Here is an 18,829-nt window from a genome sequence, read left to right as displayed (position 1 = left end):
TAAATTTAGTATACGCAGCTTCTTCTTGTAACATATAATATATGATAAAACATTTTAAATATACGAGTTTTGTCAAACCTAATTTTATTTTACTAGTGATTACTTTAAAGGAAAAAATAACTATGAAAACATTTGCGGGCAAAAATTATTGTGACATCTTCACAATGTAATTTTTAATCATCTTTTTAATTTATTTAATTTAAATTATATGTTTTCCATCTCAAATTAGTATTGTCTTGCCCGTGTACATTATACCTTTCCTGATAAGAACAGTTATTTGTAACTCTAATCTGGGAAAATTATTTGAATTGAATATCTGAATAGTTAATCTGGACCTCCTGACGCTAATAGTTTTATATCTGGTCTCCTCTTTTATCTATTTAAAACCGTTCTGGCGGTTATGGAAGGACAGACAGACAAACAACAATGGAAATTTATAGGTCTACAATTTTTTTTCAAATTGTAGCCCAATTACTTAAAACTTAGCTGTAACTTATAAATACAGTTAAGAAACGGTTTAATCGAGAAAAAATTAAAACATTTCCTTCATTAGATCCTGTTAATTCAGAAAATACGGTAATTAAATTATTATATTATATTATTCGTTTTCAGTTCAAAAATTTTCTTCTGTATTAATTTTTAACACCAGATATGCGAACCAAGATATAAAATTGTAATTTTGTTCCTTTTAAAATTATTTAAAATGTTTTTAACAAATTTCTTAAAAAAGTTATTACAAAAAATTATTAACAGATAATTGTTAATAAACAATAAAATAGTATTGTTATTCAGGAAAATTGTTATCATTATTTTGAATATAAAAGCAAGATGTTAAATAAATTTATTTTGCTCTTGTTATTCATATTTACAAAAAGTTTTGGGTTTGATATAGGCCTAAATATTAAGATATCCGTAAGACACGATCTTGATAATGGTAAGTTTATTTGATATAAATTTTTACATTTTATAATATTTGCTGTTATAATGTTAATAGTTGTTATTAATTAATAGGAATAAATAATGAAAATATTAAAGAACAAAGTCAGAAATCCAGATCAAGCAAAATTCTCTCGTATATATTGAAATTTATTTTAGAAACATTAAAACAGATTTTTATTTATTTCTTAAATGAAATGTATGAACTGCATGAAAATGCGTCAAATATAACGTTTTTAGCTGATGTTTCTGTAGATCTGAATTTCATAATCAAAAGTTTATTAAGGAATGATAAAAGTATTTGTTTTATGGATAAACGAAAAAACTACTCTAGTACAGAAAATGTCTCAAATTCCGTTTATCTTACTTTTATGCGAAAATGGAGGAGAGATTGGATAGAAGATGAGATGCTTTTATATAACTGGAAGCATCTCATTGTTTCTTTATATGTTTCAACTAAATTCTGTAAACAAATAATTATCCTGGAAAATAATATAAAGATAAAAAATGAGGAAAATATATTTCGCTATAAAATTGAAAATTTAACTGCTTACCATCAAAATAATTTTAGTTTAGGAAGCGAAAATACGACCAAAATTAACTTAAATTTAAGTGATATCGAAGAGTATCCAAACATGTCATCTGAAGTAACAAATGAAAAATCTATTGTTTTTATATTCGAGATTGCCAACAGAAATATAATTTGTTCGAACATTATGAGAAGTTCTCAGAATAATTCTAAAATGCATAACAATGTTTTAAATTATCAAATTGCATTACCAGTTAAGCAAAATTATAAAATTAGTGTATGGATTGGAACAATTTTATGCTTATCGGTACGACGCTTTTCAATTCATCAAAATGTTTTAAATATATTTTTAGCTATATATGAATTAAATTTTTATTTTCAGATTATTTGCTTTTGTTTTTATTTTTTCCTGCCCAAAATTTCGGATAAACAAACCTCTGAAAATATACAATCTGGTAATGACGACGAACCCGAGAGAAAAGATAAGGAACTACGAAATGACAACTTACAGGTAAACTTGGTTTAGTTAGAAAGTAATAAACTATCCTGTAAATCAGTCGCAAAATAATAAATATTTTTCTGCTTTGAATAGGTTTAGTAATTTGTATTATTATTTTTTAATTTTTAAACTATACAAGATATATGTCACATAATTACGTTTCTTTTCATAGTTAAATCAACTTTATTAGACTACTAGATTTTATTCAAATATATCAAAAGCGATTCCAAATAATGATAAGAGTATTTGAATGCAAACAGAAGTATCCGATTCTAACAGTTTCTCATTGTTTTCGAGAAATTGATCTAAGCATTCGAATATATTCTCGAAAACAACCGAAATTAAGTTTTACCCCCTAAAAATAAACTGATCCAAGCAGATGCTTGCTCTGCTGGTCAAGATCCGAAGCCCTGTAACTTTAGTAGTGTTTATAGTGGAATTAGAATTAACAGTCTACTTTTATTAAAATGCCATTATGAATTAAGTACTTTCTGAATCCGTAATGATGTATCAGTATATTGGAATATATTAATCAATCGTACTGAAAATCGAAATTAAAATCAGAATTTCCATATGATTATATGAATATCCTATCCTAAATATTATAATTTATGATCTCATCCAATTCCTGATATCTTTAGTAATAGATAGCCTGCCGTGTTTAGGCCTATTTATATAAGCATTGTTATATTTCAGGACTGTAACGATACTGAGTGTAGTAATGAAAACCAAATTTTACAAATGTCTTTTAAAACAGACATAATTCAAAGTCCAGTACTTATAATAGATCAAGTAAGACATTTATTTAACTTTTTATATTAAACAATTGTAGATTACAAAAGTAAAAATTAAAATCAAACTGTATTAATGTTTTTCAGCTGAAAATAGATTTTACAAACGTTATGGAAGAGCTGCAGGAAACAGTAGAACAAAGCACTATCAAATGGGAAAGCAATGTGTAAGTAATTAAAAACAAAATAGATATATTCAGAATTATTTTCAAACTCATATCTTGAGATAATGCAATATCAGTTTGATATCTCAACGGAATGTTTTGTTTCATCTCTAAATCATAGTCAGACAAATAAATTTTTACTAAAAACAATTTATTAAAATTTATGCTAAGATCATGTTAGAAATTAATTTTGCCTTAAAACAGTTTATCAGGCCTTATTTTAAATCATTGAAAAAATTAAGTTATTCAGAAGTTTAGTTACTTTGTGCAACATACAAAACTGTTCACATATTAAGATACCAGTAAATTAAAAAATCACTTTTATATTATAACAAAAACAATAACGTTAAACCAATATCTTTATGTGCGATGTATCGATATATCAATTAACAAATATATTATTATTAATATATAATGTTTATTATATTGATTAATGTTATAATTTGTAACAGATTTAACATGTTAAGTGAATTGAAATCAATTGAAAAACTAGGAGAAAGTATAATCTTGGACATTCAAACTGAAATTGAATCAATAGAACAACTGATGAACAACATAAAAGGAATTGACAGAAAGTATCAATGGATAGAAGATAATCATGAGAAATTGAAACGATGGTTTTCAGAATTTGAAAGTTATAAAACTGAAATTGAACAAAAATTACAACGATTCGAAGACTACATTAAAAAAAATAAATTCGATAATATATATAATCGCACTTCAATGTATTCAAGAAGAATATTAGAACCGTATAGAAAAATTACTTCAGATTAAATTCATATGTAATGTCTTAGAATATTAATAATAATAATAATTAAATGTAAATTTCTAAAAATTAAGTACTTTTTTTTAATATCATGAAATGAAATTACAAACTATTATAGAATTTAAAAAGATATGAATGGAAGTATGAAAATAATTGTAATTAAATATAAAACTACGAGTGTAATTCAATGAAAATTCAATTAAATGTGTGAACAGTCGCGCAAATTAAGAGTTTAATGCACCAACGAGTAAATTATGTCAGTTTCGAATCTTTAAGGATAAAAATTAGAAACAAAAGATGAATAAAATGCACAGTTATCTCCGTTTATCAGGCCGGATAATTCAGGCGATTAAGCAAATTATGCAAAATATTGGTAAAAGCAATTATTGACTATTTACAATTATCAGAACAACAATAAACTTATTATTTAGTCAAAACAATTAACATCGAATTAAGAGGAGTACACGAAAAATGTCTTTAAAAGTAGGAAAAACTTTTAGCCAGAATTCGTTAAATATCATAAAGAGGATGAAAGATGCAGGCATTTTTTGTGATGCACTCCTTAAGTCGAGAGATGGAGAAGAATTTCCAGTGCATAAATGTATCATGGCTGCTTATTCCTACTATTTTGAAATCTTATTCATCAATACAATGGTTAGAGAAGAAAGACAAGTATTTCAATTAAAAGATATCGACAAAGAAATTCTTCAATGCATCATAGATTATATTTATTGCGGAAAAATCGAACTGAATACAGAAAATGTTCGTAAAATTTTCCATGCCGCTAATGAGTATTTGTTGTCAGAATTAATGAATGAATGTTGTTCCTATATGATAGATCATCTAAACGCAAAAAATTGCATTTCTATTAAAAACACAGGAAAAACTTATGGAAATATCATCTTAGAACAATCTGCTCATCAATATTTAATGAAATATTTTGCAGAAGTCTCGAAACAAAACGAAGAATTGATGCATGTGACAGTGGAAGAACTCGCAAACATCTTGAATTGTGCAGAATTAAATGTTAAAGAAGAAGAATTAGTTTGGGACACGGCATTGCGCTGGATAGACATAAATCCACAAGAAAGAAAAAAACATATGCCTGCCTTATTGAAATGCATTCGTCTAGGCCTTCTCGATTCTGATTTTTTCATGAGAACTGTGAGGAAACATCCATACGTCACAGAAAATGAAGATTGCTATCCTCTGATAATGGAAACATTAGAATTTCTAAACGATTTAGATACCATAAGCCAGAGATCAGAAGAAATTCTAACTCCAGACTTAGTTCGGCCTCGCATCCCTCACGAAATAATTTTTGCTGTAGGGGGATGGAGCTCTGGATCACCAACCGATTACATCGAGACATACGATAGCCGAGCAGACAGATGGGTAAAGATGACTGACGTTGATCCTGCTGGACCAAGAGCTTATCACAGATGTGCAGTAATCGATCATACTATCTATATAATTGGTGGATTTGATGGAATGAATCATTACAGTGGATGCCGCTGTTTAGATACCATCAACAAAAAGTGGAAAGAAATAGCTCCGATGCATTGCAAACGATGTTATGTGAGTGTAGCAGTACTAGATAATTTGATATACGCCATGGGTGGATACAATGGGGCGCAACGACACAATACCGCCGAGAGATATGATTATAGAACAAATCAATGGACGATGATTGCACCAATGCATATGCAACGAAGTGATGCCGATGCCACAACTCTGGACGGTTTCATTTATATCATCGGCGGTTTCACAGGACAACATTGCCTCGAATCGGCCGAACGGTACAACCCGCAGACTAATCAATGGACTCTAATTTCAAATATGAGAAGCCAAAGAAGTGGTTTATGTTGCATCGCTTTCAAAGATTGCGTATATACTCTGGGTGGCTTCAATGGCTTTGAAAGATTGAAAACTGTAGAGAAGTATAATCCTCATTATAATACGTGGTCAGATGTACCTGATATGATAACAACAAGAAGTAATTTTGCTGTAGAAGTTATCGACGATATGATATTTGCCATCGGTGGATATAACGGAGAGAGTATCATATGTCAAGTCGAGTGTTACAGCGAAGCAACTAGTCAGTGGTACGAAGCAACAGACATGAACATTTTTCGTTCTGCATTGGCTGCTTGTATAATAAAGAACATACCTAATACCACTGATTACATCCACAAACACCGAGACAAATTGCTCGAAGAAAAAAGACAAAGACTTCGGGAATTGAGAGAAATGGAAACAGAAATGGATTAACAGACAAATAAAAAAGAAGAGCTGTCAAAAAATTGACAAAATATTTATCCAATATTGTTCTGTTTAGGAAATTAATAAGATTATCTAAATTCTCGCGTAAATAAAGTTTGCCTTTTTGTTTAAGAAGGAAAACATTAAACATTTTTGTTTTTATATACAATCATTATTCTACTTTATAAGATTAAATAAAGTTATATACTGCATATTTGATGACTTTATTTAAATATTAATAGTTTAATACTAATAATTCAAAGAAGAAATTATCTCCCGAATTAAAAATTTGAATATTCAATGATTTTTTGAATTAAAAACGTCCAAATTGTAAGAAAATTTCTAAATTATAAAGACAAGGCTAATTCAAAGAAAGAATTCGCAGTTGTGAGAATATTTTTATTTGCTTTTTGATTGCTATTATTCTTTACACGACTACATAAATGCACAATTCTCACAATTAGTGGACCATCAATAGCTGCATGACTAAAACCACTGAACACTGGTAATTTGTTGCAGTTCGTGCCTGATCAATGAGAGTCACGTAGAGTTTTCCGGGTTTTCTCTCACGTCTCATCTCATAGTACTTGAATAGGGGCCAGTTTCCCGTAGAAAGTTCTTCTGGAAGGCACCCTTCAAATATACTCTTCAGAAGGCACTCCTTGACATATCACCCATATGTTGCGTTGTCTTATAGCTCACTATCAATCCTACCATCCCACAGTATAAATTCCCTTAGAAATGGGATATCTGTATTTAAAAAACGGCTTAATTTTAAAATATTTTTTGTTTTGATTGTTTTAATAAGTAATTTTTTTAAATCATGTATAATGAAAATAGTCAGTGAGATGAATTTCAATGCGTTGATCATTAAAAAATGGCTTAATCTGTTGCAAATGTAAATTGGATTGGATCCCTTTAATCTGATGGGATAAGGCTACGCAATATATGGACGATCTGCCAAGGGAAGAAATCGCGAGGGAAGATTTTTTTAGGAAATTGGCCTCTATTTAACTGTTAGACACGTGAATAAAACATAGAAAACTCACTGAGACGAGCTAGTTGATTAGGTGTGAATCAATGACCAACTAAATTAGTAGTATCTTTTCCCTGTACATCATGCTTTCCTGTTAGCAATATAGTCATGCCGGACATCTATCAAACTCCTTTCAGGAAAAAAATTTTTGAATTGAAATAAGGTATATAGATTAACTATATAAGGAAGTTCGTATATAGTTACTCGGGACCTCCTGCCCCTAATGTTTCTTTATCTGGTCTCGACTTTCATCTATCTAACTCCGTTCTCAAGGAAGCACAGGCGGATAGAAGACAGTGAGAATTTATTGTACTACATTTTTTTTTCAAATTGCAGCGCAGTTAGTACAAACAGAATATCGATTCATGGTGATCAAAACCTCATAAGTTTACCATCACATCATATAAGAATTCAAATTCACTCATTTTCATCGTGGTGGCAAACATTTTTGTTTCAGAGAGAAAAGTAACTGAAACGAGTGCTGCAGATTTAACCTCGAATTAGTGAGACCGCTGAAGAGGATTGTTGTGTGCAGTGTTTTAACGAGTTTAGCAACGCAGAAGATTTCAGATTGTGCCGTCCGATTTCCGGATTTGAGATCCGTCAGAAAGAACACTTTACGATTCGTTTATCTCAGATCAAGTCCATTTATTTTACAACTCTTTACAGTATATACAGCAATAAGTCTCAATTGCTACCACCGAAAATGTCTTGAGCCTTGCTTTTTCTCTTCCTTTCGATCGGTTAAGTTTGCCTTTTATTCGAGATTCTTTGGCCGTCCAATCCGGAGTCAGTAGCTTTTATTCAAATTCGTCCTCGTTGGTATACCTGTCTCAACTTATTCAGGATGATTCACGCTAAATGACCCCCTCCAGAAAACGTGTTCCGACGAGTGGAAATCTAAATCACTTTGTCTCTACTCGTTAGGCCTCCTTGACAAACGCTCTCAACGACATCGCTTAGCAGCGCTTAGTTTAACAACAATCCCTTTCTTAGCACGATTTCTGCAATACTGATCTGCATTTGAATATTATTCTGATAGACATTAACGTTCTTGTTCGAAAATGTCTTATAAATACTATTTAAACAACGTAGAAGACCAGAATATTACAAGCAAAAAACACTAATCTTCTTAACAAACGAACAACAGGAAAAAGTATATCAACTTAAAAAATTGATAATATAAGGATTAACGACATAATTAACAAGGAGATAGAAAACGTATTTTTAAAAATAAAAAAAGCACAAAAACAAAAAATTTGGATAGGAAAACTATTCGAATTAGAAGTTAGCAGTGGCGTACAGTGACATTTGATGATAGGGAAACTGTAAGACCGGATGGCCGAGCGGTTAATGCTGCAGCCTACCGCTCTGGGGGACTTGGGATCGAATCTGAACGGGTCGAAAAATCCTCAGGAAATTTTCGGGCAGTTGTCCATCTAAATATGTCTTTTCGGGGGTTGTCCATCTGGATATGTCGGGCCCCGTGCCTCACCACCCGGCCGCCCCGTTGTGGGCCTGGCCGAATCCATAATGGATCTGCTGAAAAGAGGTCCTCTTAGTGCCCACAAGGCAGAAAGAGTTAAAAAAATAATAATAAGGAAGCTGTTTCCATAAAAATTTTAAACATATACTACAAATGACAAAAATAAACAGTTTATTTTAATTCTAAAATAGATAATTAACACAAAACAAAGATTTAAAAAATTGTTTTTATTATTGCTTATAAACTAACTCTATTCGGCGATTTTTTCTCCGCAAAGTCGTTAATTACTTTATCATAAAAATCGCTCGTCGTTCATTCCATCAAAGTATTTAAAAGTTCTTTTTCTATTGAAAGCAACGCTAGTTACGACAATCTTTTTTTCTGACTGAGTGTTCCTTGCCAATGTATCAATTCGCTTCGTAGTTGAAAAACTGNCTGATAAAATTTTAAGAAATAAAGACCTGGTAAGAACTTCACAACCAAAAATTTCATCACGTAACACTTTAAGACACCCACATTTAGCCAAAATATGCCAGGCATCCACAATTTCGTTCTCAACACAAAAGTTACACAATTATCTCGAATAATTCTTCAAAAAATTACACCTACCCTGTATAAATAAAGACAAAATATTAAGGGAAACATCTTGATTATATAAAACATTATCAAAAAAAGTAACATTTAAATCCTTATACCAGCAATTATATACGCTATTATTTATTTTTTCATTTATATTGTATAAAAAAATTATCAAAAATGTTAACGAGGAGAAGAGACCAGTCCATTAAATCCACATTATTATTAATAAGATTAATGTCATAATTATTACATGTGTCAATAAAATAATGTGTCCAGTCTATAGAAATTTTATTAAGTATAAATTTCAGACAAACTTTACTCAAACGATGATCATCAAGATTAGAAATTCTTATAATCTAATTTATATTTTTTCACTAAATTATTTATTTATTTGAATGCTTATTTATCCTCAAAAAATTAAGTGGTAACAGTATGATATTCTACATGTCCTGGAAGATGCGATGTGATATATCACCAAGTCACACACTTACAAAACCAATGTAAAGAGTCTCTTGAAACAATTAAAACATTATTAGATATTTTATAAAAATAAAATATTGTTACAAATCGTCTCTAATGTCTTGGTCGGGCAATGAGAGATACTCGGTTAGGGCTCTGGAAGTTTTATAAAGTTCAAGAGTCCGTTTCTTGATTACATAAAGTGACCTTATCATAGTTCATCAAACAAATATATTTTCCCTTCACTAAGTAAACATACTGATCCATGCTACCGCGCATTTTTTACAGACCTTCCAAGATTCCTGAAACAAGCTGTAATCATTGTTATAAAAATTCAATTACAGTTTTTAAATACGAAGTTTATGAATATCTTTGCAGAATTGAATCCTCAGTTATGCGTTCTCCTGTGTTCTTTGCAATGAAGAGACCTTAACCGACTCGGCCATCTGGCTATAGATGTTTACAAGTGATGGAAGAACAATACTTTTCAAGTGTTTAATTCTATCAAAAGTTTATCAGTTTTAAAGTTCTTCAACAGAAAATTATTTCTTAGAAGTAATATATTAATACGTAAGTAATTTTACGTTAAAAACAAAAGCTATGAAATTAATTTTAAAACTTTTAAACAATTTTTCAACTTTAGAATACCGTCTGCTAAAGTTTCCCAGATAAGTTTTATTTTGTAAAAAAATTGTAAAAGAAACTGATATTATAATTAAAATGCTTTTATTTAAAAACAAACACTAATTTAAAAAGTTTTAAAACTTTTTTCTCTTTAAAAATGCATATTACCACTTAGCCAGGTTTGATTTTAATCATTGTAATTTAGAGTCAATTCAAAAAACATTGACAATATAATGTGACGACAAGGAAAAAATTTATTTTTTATTAAAATAACCGATATGATTGAAACGAGACAAGGTAATAATTGTAACTATTTGTCAGTAAATAGTAGTGAATTAAAATAATATATGTAATTTTTCTAGATATATATTATTTTAATTAACTACTATTTACTGACAAATAGTTACAATTATTACCTTGTCTCGTTTCAATCATATCGGTTATTTTAATAAAAAATAAATTTTTTCCTTGTCGTCACATTATATTGTCAATGTTTTTTGAATTGACTCTAAATTACAATGATTAAAATCAAACCTGGCTAAGTGGTAATATGCATTTTTAAAGAGAAAAAAGTTTTAAAACTTTTTAAATTAGTGTTTGTTTTTAAATAAAAGCATTTTAATTATAATATCAGTTTCTTTTACAATTTTTTTACAAAATAAAACTTATCTGGGAAACTTTAGCAGACGGTATTCTAAAGTTGAAAAATTGTTTAAAAGTTTTAAAATTAATTTCATAGCTTTTGTTTTTAACGTAAAATTACTTACGTATTAATATATTACTTCTAAGAAATAATTTTCTGTTGAAGAACTTTAAAACTGATAAACTTTTGATAGAATTAAACACTTGAAAAGTATTGTTCTTCCATCACTTGTAAACATCTATAGCCAGATGGCCGAGTCGGTTAAGGTCTCTTCATTGCAAAGAACACAGGAGAACGCATAACTGAGGATTCAATTCTGCAAAGATATTCATAAACTTCGTATTTAAAAACTGTAATTGAATTTTTATAACAATGATTACAGCTTGTTTCAGGAATCTTGGAAGGTCTGTAAAAAATGCGCGGTAGCATGGATCAGTATGTTTACTTAGTGAAGGGAAAATATATTTGTTTGATGAACTATGATAAGGTCACTTTATGTAATCAAGAAACGGACTCTTGAACTTTATAAAACTTCCAGAGCCCTAACCGAGTATCTCTCATTGCCCGACCAAGACATTAGAGACGATTTGTAACAATATTTTATTTTTATAAAATATCTAATAATGTTTTAATTGTTTCAAGAGACTCTTTACATTGGTTTTGTAAGTGTGTGACTTGGTGATATATCACATCGCATCTTCCAGGACATGTAGAATATCATACTGTTACCACTTAATTTTTTGAGGATAAATAAGCATTCAAATAAATAAATAATTTAGTGAAAAAATATAAATTAGATTATAAGAATTTCTAATCTTGATGATCATCGTTTGAGTAAAGTTTGTCTGAAATTTATACTTAATAAAATTTCTATAGACTGGACACATTATTTTATTGACACATGTAATAATTATGACATTAATCTTATTAATAATAATGTGGATTTAATGGACTGGTCTCTTCTCCTCGTTAACATTTTTGATAATTTTTTTATACAATATAAATGAAAAAATAAATAATAGCGTATATAATTGCTGGTATAAGGATTTAAATGTTACTTTTTTTGATAATGTTTTATATAATCAAGATGTTTCCCTTAATATTTTGTCTTTATTTATACAGGGTAGGTGTAATTTTTTGAAGAATTATTCGAGATAATTGTGTAACTTTTGTGTTGAGAACGAAATTGTGGATGCCTGGCATATTTTGGCTAAATGTGGGTGTCAAAGTGTTACGTGATGAAATTTTTGGTTGTGAAGTTCTTACCAGGTCTTTATTTCTTAAAATTTTATCGGAACCACGTTATCAATTTAAAGTGTTTTGTTTTCTAAGAAAATCTGTTGAGTTTTGTCTTAGGGGAGCGTGATTCCTCTACTATAAAATTGGCCTTACTGCTGGTGTTGTTTGGGAGCATCTGTCAGTGCTGTGTTTTCGTTACTAATTTATTTCTTTTTATAGGTAAGGAATTTGCTTTCTCTTTTGGTTGATTGTTTTATTTTTATCTTGTTTATTGGTTTTGTATTATTTTTGACAGATGCTCCCTAACTTTAACTTTAACTTTATACTTTAGCTTTAAACTTTAACTATTTATTATATCTGATTTTTAAACCTTAATACTTAAATTGTTATTTATTTAAATTATTATTGTAATAATATATAATTTTTTGTTATCTTATGCTTATTGTATTTAAGTGTTTTGTTTTTGGGAGATGGTTTTGTTCCCTGCATCAAGGAGTGTATCCAGTGAGCGTGTTAAATAAATAAATAGTAAAAATATACATCAGTTTCCTAGATATATATCATTTTAATTAACTTGCATTTAAAGATGAATAGTTGCAATTATTACCTTTATCTCACTTCAAACCGAAGTTATTTTAATTAAGATTAAACTTATTGTCTCCTTGTCCTTATTGTCAATGTTTTTTAATTGCTATCAATTTCAGGTAACAAAATAATAATAATATCAAATTACAGCAGCAAAGTTTTATAGCATGCTCTTTCTCGACTTTTGTATTGCTGTAAATGAATTGACACCATGTCTTGCCGTAGCTCGTTCTATTGATAGATGGCCATGATTTTAGCACGACCATTTAGAATATACAGGCTACGGCGTGAATGTGGCCCCATTAATTTAAAGCTTACGCCTTCATTTGTTTCAAAATTGTTATTTAAACACAGCGGAGAAGGACGCTATCGTGGGATAGGATTTAGTAAGTGACCAATTACTGAACAATCTTCTGCAATATCCAATGTTAAACTTCGTGTACAGTTTATTATCAATATTTTTAAGGCATCAGTACCAACTCTAAAGGTCTCAAGCTCATTCGTCTCCCAATGTTATTGGGTGGCAAATGAGTTCGGCCCTTAGAGGATTTTATCATAGACGATTTCAAGACTGGCTAAGAAAGAAGAGTTAATGTTAGACTACATTATTTACCTGTAACGTATGATTTAACAATAGTAACGTTGAGGACTAGCATAGCGAAATTAATAATACCCTTTTTAATTAAGATGAAAGAGTTAAGATATGTAAAATTTATAAATTAATTTCAAATAAAAATCTAACACAATAGAAAAGAAATGTTAATAGTGAAGTTAGATTAAAAAGGAAGCTAAAGGAAAATACGAACATAAAGAACAGAAACACATAGTGAGCATTGAAAGAAAAAAATAAAGTACAAGGTTAGATTTGGGAATAGATTGAAAATATGATGAAAGAGTAAAGAAAATATTAGTTAGTACATCAGATAATGTTTAAAAAGTTGCAAAAAAAACAGCTTTAGAAGCAACGAGATAGGAAAATAAAATCTGAAAGACTGTTAATTTATCATACAGACATAAAACTGATGGGTCGTACTATCAAACTGTGATAAAGCATTCTAGAAGTAGATTGACGAATATAGATGAAAAAATTTTGTACATAAGAATCAATTTTAGTTTTTTGGCAGACGGATCAACAATAGGATCAATATTCATTTTATTATCTAATATTTGCAAGCAAATGAATCAATATTCATTCGCTTGTTAATATGATTTATAATCAAATTTACAGGCAGATGGAGTTAGACTGAAATGTAATAAATAGAATAAATATAGATTGGTAAAAATTGCAAGAAATTAGCAAATTATTTGCAATAGAAAACTTTTGATTAGATCGGGAAAGAAACTTTATATGACAATAGTTAGGACAGCTATGATATGGATCGGAATGTTTGGGAGTAAAGAAAAGACAGAGTAGGAGGATGCGGATAGCTGAGATGAGAACGCTAAGATGGATGAATGGGATTACATTAAAAGATAAAATCGGGAATAGTTCGATTAGAAGTAGTTTACGTATAACAAATGTAGGTGATAAACTGAGAAAAGCAAGCTTAATTGATTAGATCATGTTGTAATGGGGAATGAAATGGAATTATAAAGAAATTCAAGAACTTAGATCTATAGTTTAAGAGGGATAGAATAGGTCAATGAAATCTTGAGAACCAGTTGTTACGAAAGATATGTTAAGGTTAGAGATAGACGAGAGACTATCTATTAGTACGATAGACTGGAAGATTAGTGCAGGAAAGTCCAACTCTAAATGGGAGAAGGAAATGATGTAATTATAAACTTTACCTGTTTCTCTCACTATATATATATGTTACAGTCAAAACCCGTTTTTAGTTANTTTTAATATCATGAAATGAAATTACAAACTATTATAGAATTTAAAAAGATATGAATGGAAGTATGAAAATAATTGTAATTAAATATAAAACTACGAGTGTAATTCAATGAAAATTCAATTAAATGTGTGAACAGTCGCGCAAATTAAGAGTTTAATGCACCAACGAGTAAATTATGTCAGTTTCGAATCTTTAAGGATAAAAATTAAAAACAAAAGATGAATAAAATGCACAGTTATCTCCGTTTATCAGGCCGGATAATTCAGGCGATTAAGCAAATTATGCAAAATATTGGTAAAAGCAATTATTGACTATTTACAATTATCAGAACAACAATAAACTTATTATTTAGTCAAAACAATTAACATCGAATTAAGAGGAGTACACGAAAAATGTCTTTAAAAGTAGGAAAAACTTTTAGCCAGAATTCGTTAAATATCATAAAGAGGATGAAAGATGCAGGCATTTTTTGTGATGCACTCCTTAAGTCGAGAGATGGAGAAGAATTTCCAGTGCATAAATGTATCATGGCTGCTTATTCCTACTATTTTGAAATCTTATTCATCAATACAATGGTTAGAGAAGAAAGACAAGTATTTCAATTAAAAGATATCGACAAAGAAATTCTTCAATGCATCATAGATTATATTTATTGCGGAAAAATCGAACTGAATACAGAAAATGTTCGTAAAATTTTCCATGCCGCTAATGAGTATTTGTTGTCAGAATTAATGAATGAATGTTGTTCCTATATGATAGATCATCTAAACGCAAAAAATTGCATTTCTATTAAAAACACAGGAAAAACTTATGGAAATATCATCTTAGAACAATCTGCTCATCAATATTTAATGAAATATTTTGCAGAAGTCTCGAAACAAAACGAAGAATTGATGCATGTGACAGTGGAAGAACTCGCAAACATCTTGAATTGTGCAGAATTAAATGTTAAAGAAGAAGAATTAGTTTGGGACACGGCATTGCGCTGGATAGACATAAATCCACAAGAAAGAAAAAAACATATGCCTGCCTTATTGAAATGCATTCGTCTAGGCCTTCTCGATTCTGATTTTTTCATGAGAACTGTGAGGAAACATCCATACGTCACAGAAAATGAAGATTGCTATCCTCTGATAATGGAAACATTAGAATTTCTAAACGATTTAGATACCATAAGCCAGAGATCAGAAGAAATTCTAACTCCAGACTTAGTTCGGCCTCGCATCCCTCACGAAATAATTTTTGCTGTAGGGGGATGGAGCTCTGGATCACCAACCGATTACATCGAGACATACGATAGCCGAGCAGACAGATGGGTAAAGATGACTGACGTTGATCCTGCTGGACCAAGAGCTTATCACAGATGTGCAGTAATCGATCATACTATCTATATAATTGGTGGATTTGATGGAATGAATCATTACAGTGGATGCCGCTGTTTAGATACCATCAACAAAAAGTGGAAAGAAATAGCTCCGATGCATTGCAAACGATGTTATGTGAGTGTAGCAGTACTAGATAATTTGATATACGCCATGGGTGGATACAATGGGGCGCAACGACACAATACCGCCGAGAGATATGATTATAGAACAAATCAATGGACGATGATTGCACCAATGCATATGCAACGAAGTGATGCCGATGCCACAACTCTGGACGGTTTCATTTATATCATCGGCGGTTTCACAGGACAACATTGCCTCGAATCGGCCGAACGGTACAACCCGCAGACTAATCAATGGACTCTAATTTCAAATATGAGAAGCCAAAGAAGTGGTTTATGTTGCATCGCTTTCAAAGATTGCGTATATACTCTGGGTGGCTTCAATGGCTTTGAAAGATTGAAAACTGTAGAGAAGTATAATCCTCATTATAATACGTGGTCAGATGTACCTGATATGATAACAACAAGAAGTAATTTTGCTGTAGAAGTTATCGACGATATGATATTTGCCATCGGTGGATATAACGGAGAGAGTATCATATGTCAAGTCGAGTGTTACAGCGAAGCAACTAGTCAGTGGTACGAAGCAACAGACATGAACATTTTTCGTTCTGCATTGGCTGCTTGTATAATAAAGAACATACCTAATACCACTGATTACATCCACAAACACCGAGACAAATTGCTCGAAGAAAAAAGACAAAGACTTCGGGAATTGAGAGAAATGGAAACAGAAATGGATTAACAGACAAATAAAAAAGAAGAGCTGTCAAAAAATTGACAAAATATTTATCCAATATTGTTCTGTTTAGGAAATTAATAAGATTATCTAAATTCTCGCGTAAATAAAGTTTGCCTTTTTGTTTAAGAAGGAAAACATTAAACATTTTTGTTTTTATATACAATCATTATTCTACTTTATAAGATTAAATAAAGTTATATACTGCATATTTGATGACTTTATTTAAATATTAATAGTTTAATACTAATAATTCAAAGAAGAAATTATCTCCCGAATTAAAAATTTGAATATTCAATGATTTTTTGAATTAAAAACGTCCAAATTGTAAGAAAATTTCTAAATTATAAAGACAAGGCTAATTCAAAGAAAGAATTCGCAGTTGTGAGAATATTTTTATTTGCTTTTTGATTGCTATTATTCCTTACACGACTACATAAATGCACAATTCTCACAATTAGTGGACCATCAATAGCTGCATGACTAAAACCACTGAACACTGGTAATTTGTTGCAGTTCGTGCCTGATCAATGAGAGTCACGTAGAGTTTTCCGGGTTTTCTCTCACGTCTCATCTCATAGTACTTGAATAGGGGCCAGTTTCCCGTAGAAAGTTCTTCTGGAAGGCACCCTTCAAATATACTCTTCAGAAGGCACTCCTTGACATATCACCCATATGTTGCGTTGTCTTATAGCTCACTATCAATCCTACCATCCCACAGTATAAATTCCCTTAGAAATGGGATATCTGTATTTAAAAAACGGCTTAATTTTAAAATATTTTTTGTTTTGATTGTTTTAATGAGTAATTTTTATAAATCATGTATAATGAAAATAGTCAGTGAGATGAATTTCAATGCGTTGATCATTAAAAAATGGCTTAATCTGTTGCAAATGTAAATTGGATTGGATCCCTTTAATCTGATGAGATAAGGCTACGCAATATATGGACGATCTGCCAAGGGAAGAAATCGCGAGGGAAGATTTTTTTAGGAAATTGGCCTCTATTTAACTGTTAGACACGTGAATAAAACATAGAAAACTCACTGAGACGAGCTAGTTGATTAGGTGTGAATCAATGACCAACTAAATTAGTAGTATCTTTTCCCTGTACATCATGCTTTCCTGTTAGCAATATAGTCATGCCGGACATCTATCAAACTCCTTTCAGGAAAAAAATTTTTGAATTGAAATAAGGTATATAGATTAACTATATAAGGAAGTTCGTATATAGTTACTCGGGACCTCCTGCCCCTAATGTTTCTTTATCTGGTCTCGACTTTCATCTATCTAACTCCGTTCTCAAGGAAGCACAGGCGGATAGAAGACAGTGAGAATTTATTGTACTACATTTTTTTTTCAAATTGCAGCGCAGTTAGTACAAACAGAATATCGATTCATGGTGATCAAAACCTCATAAGTTTACCATCACATCATATAAGAATTCAAATTCACTCATTTTCATCGTGGTGGCAAACATTTTTGTTTCAGAGAGAAAAGTAACTGAAACGAGTGCTGCAGATTTAACCTCGAATTAGTGAGACCGCTGAAGAGGATTGTTGTGTGCAGTGTTTTAACGAGTTTAGCAACGCAGAAGATTTCAGATTGTGCCGTCCGATTTCCGGATTTGAGATCCGTCAGAAAGAACACTTTACGATTCGTTTATCTCAGATCAAGTCCATTTATTTTACAACTATTTACAGTATATACAGCAATAAGTCTCAATTGCTACCACCGAAAATGTCTTGAGCCTTGCTTTTTCTCTTCCTTTCGATCGGTTAAGTTTGCCTTTTATTCGAGATTCGTTGGCCGTCCAATCCGGAGTCAGTAGCTTTTATTCAAATTCGTCCTCGTTGGCATACCTGTCTCAACTTATTCAGGATGATTCACGCTAAATGACCCCCTCCAGAAAACGTGTTCCGACGAGTGGAAATCTAAATCACTTTGTCTCTACTCGTTAGGCCTCCTTGACAAACGCTCTCAACGACATCGCTTAGCAGCGCTTAGTTTAACAACAATCCCTTTCTTAGCACGATTTCTGCAATACTGATCTGCATTTGAATATTATTCTGATAGACATTAACGTTCTTGTTCGAAAATGTCTTATAAATACTATTTAAACAACGTAGAAGACCAGAATATTACAAGCAAAAAACACTAATCTTCTTAACAAACGAACAACAGGAAAAAGTATATCAACTTAAA

At 30.7% G+C, this 18,829-nt stretch overlaps 2 protein-coding genes across 2 annotated transcripts; both read left to right on the top strand.

The window, feature by feature from the left end:
* Window positions 1-801: 801 nt before the first annotated feature.
* LOC111619638 lies at window positions 802-3,693 on the top strand. Its single transcript, XM_023361404.1, has 6 exons — window positions 802-934; window positions 1,012-1,772; window positions 1,848-1,976; window positions 2,661-2,756; window positions 2,843-2,922; window positions 3,372-3,693. Exons 1-6 carry the CDS (start codon window positions 829-831, stop codon window positions 3,691-3,693), a joined length of 1,494 nt encoding a protein of 497 aa, XP_023217172.1. The 5' UTR covers window positions 802-828.
* A 399-nt stretch (window positions 3,694-4,092) lies between these two features.
* Window positions 4,093-16,827, top strand: LOC111619637. The gene is made up of 2 exons (XM_023361403.1): window positions 4,093-5,953; window positions 14,805-16,827. Exons 1-2 carry the CDS (start codon window positions 4,157-4,159, stop codon window positions 16,629-16,631), a joined length of 3,624 nt encoding a protein of 1,207 aa, XP_023217171.1. The 5' UTR covers window positions 4,093-4,156; the 3' UTR covers window positions 16,632-16,827.
* The last annotated feature ends 2,002 nt before the right edge of the window (window positions 16,828-18,829 follow it).

Source organism: Centruroides sculpturatus, unplaced genomic scaffold (assembly GCF_000671375.1).
Source record: "Centruroides sculpturatus isolate CEXI.00-Female unplaced genomic scaffold, Cexi_2.0 scaffold25, whole genome shotgun sequence".
NCBI classification, from domain to species: Eukaryota; Metazoa; Arthropoda; class Arachnida; order Scorpiones; family Buthidae; genus Centruroides; species Centruroides sculpturatus.
This window is presented reverse-complemented; position numbering and strand designations above follow the sequence as displayed.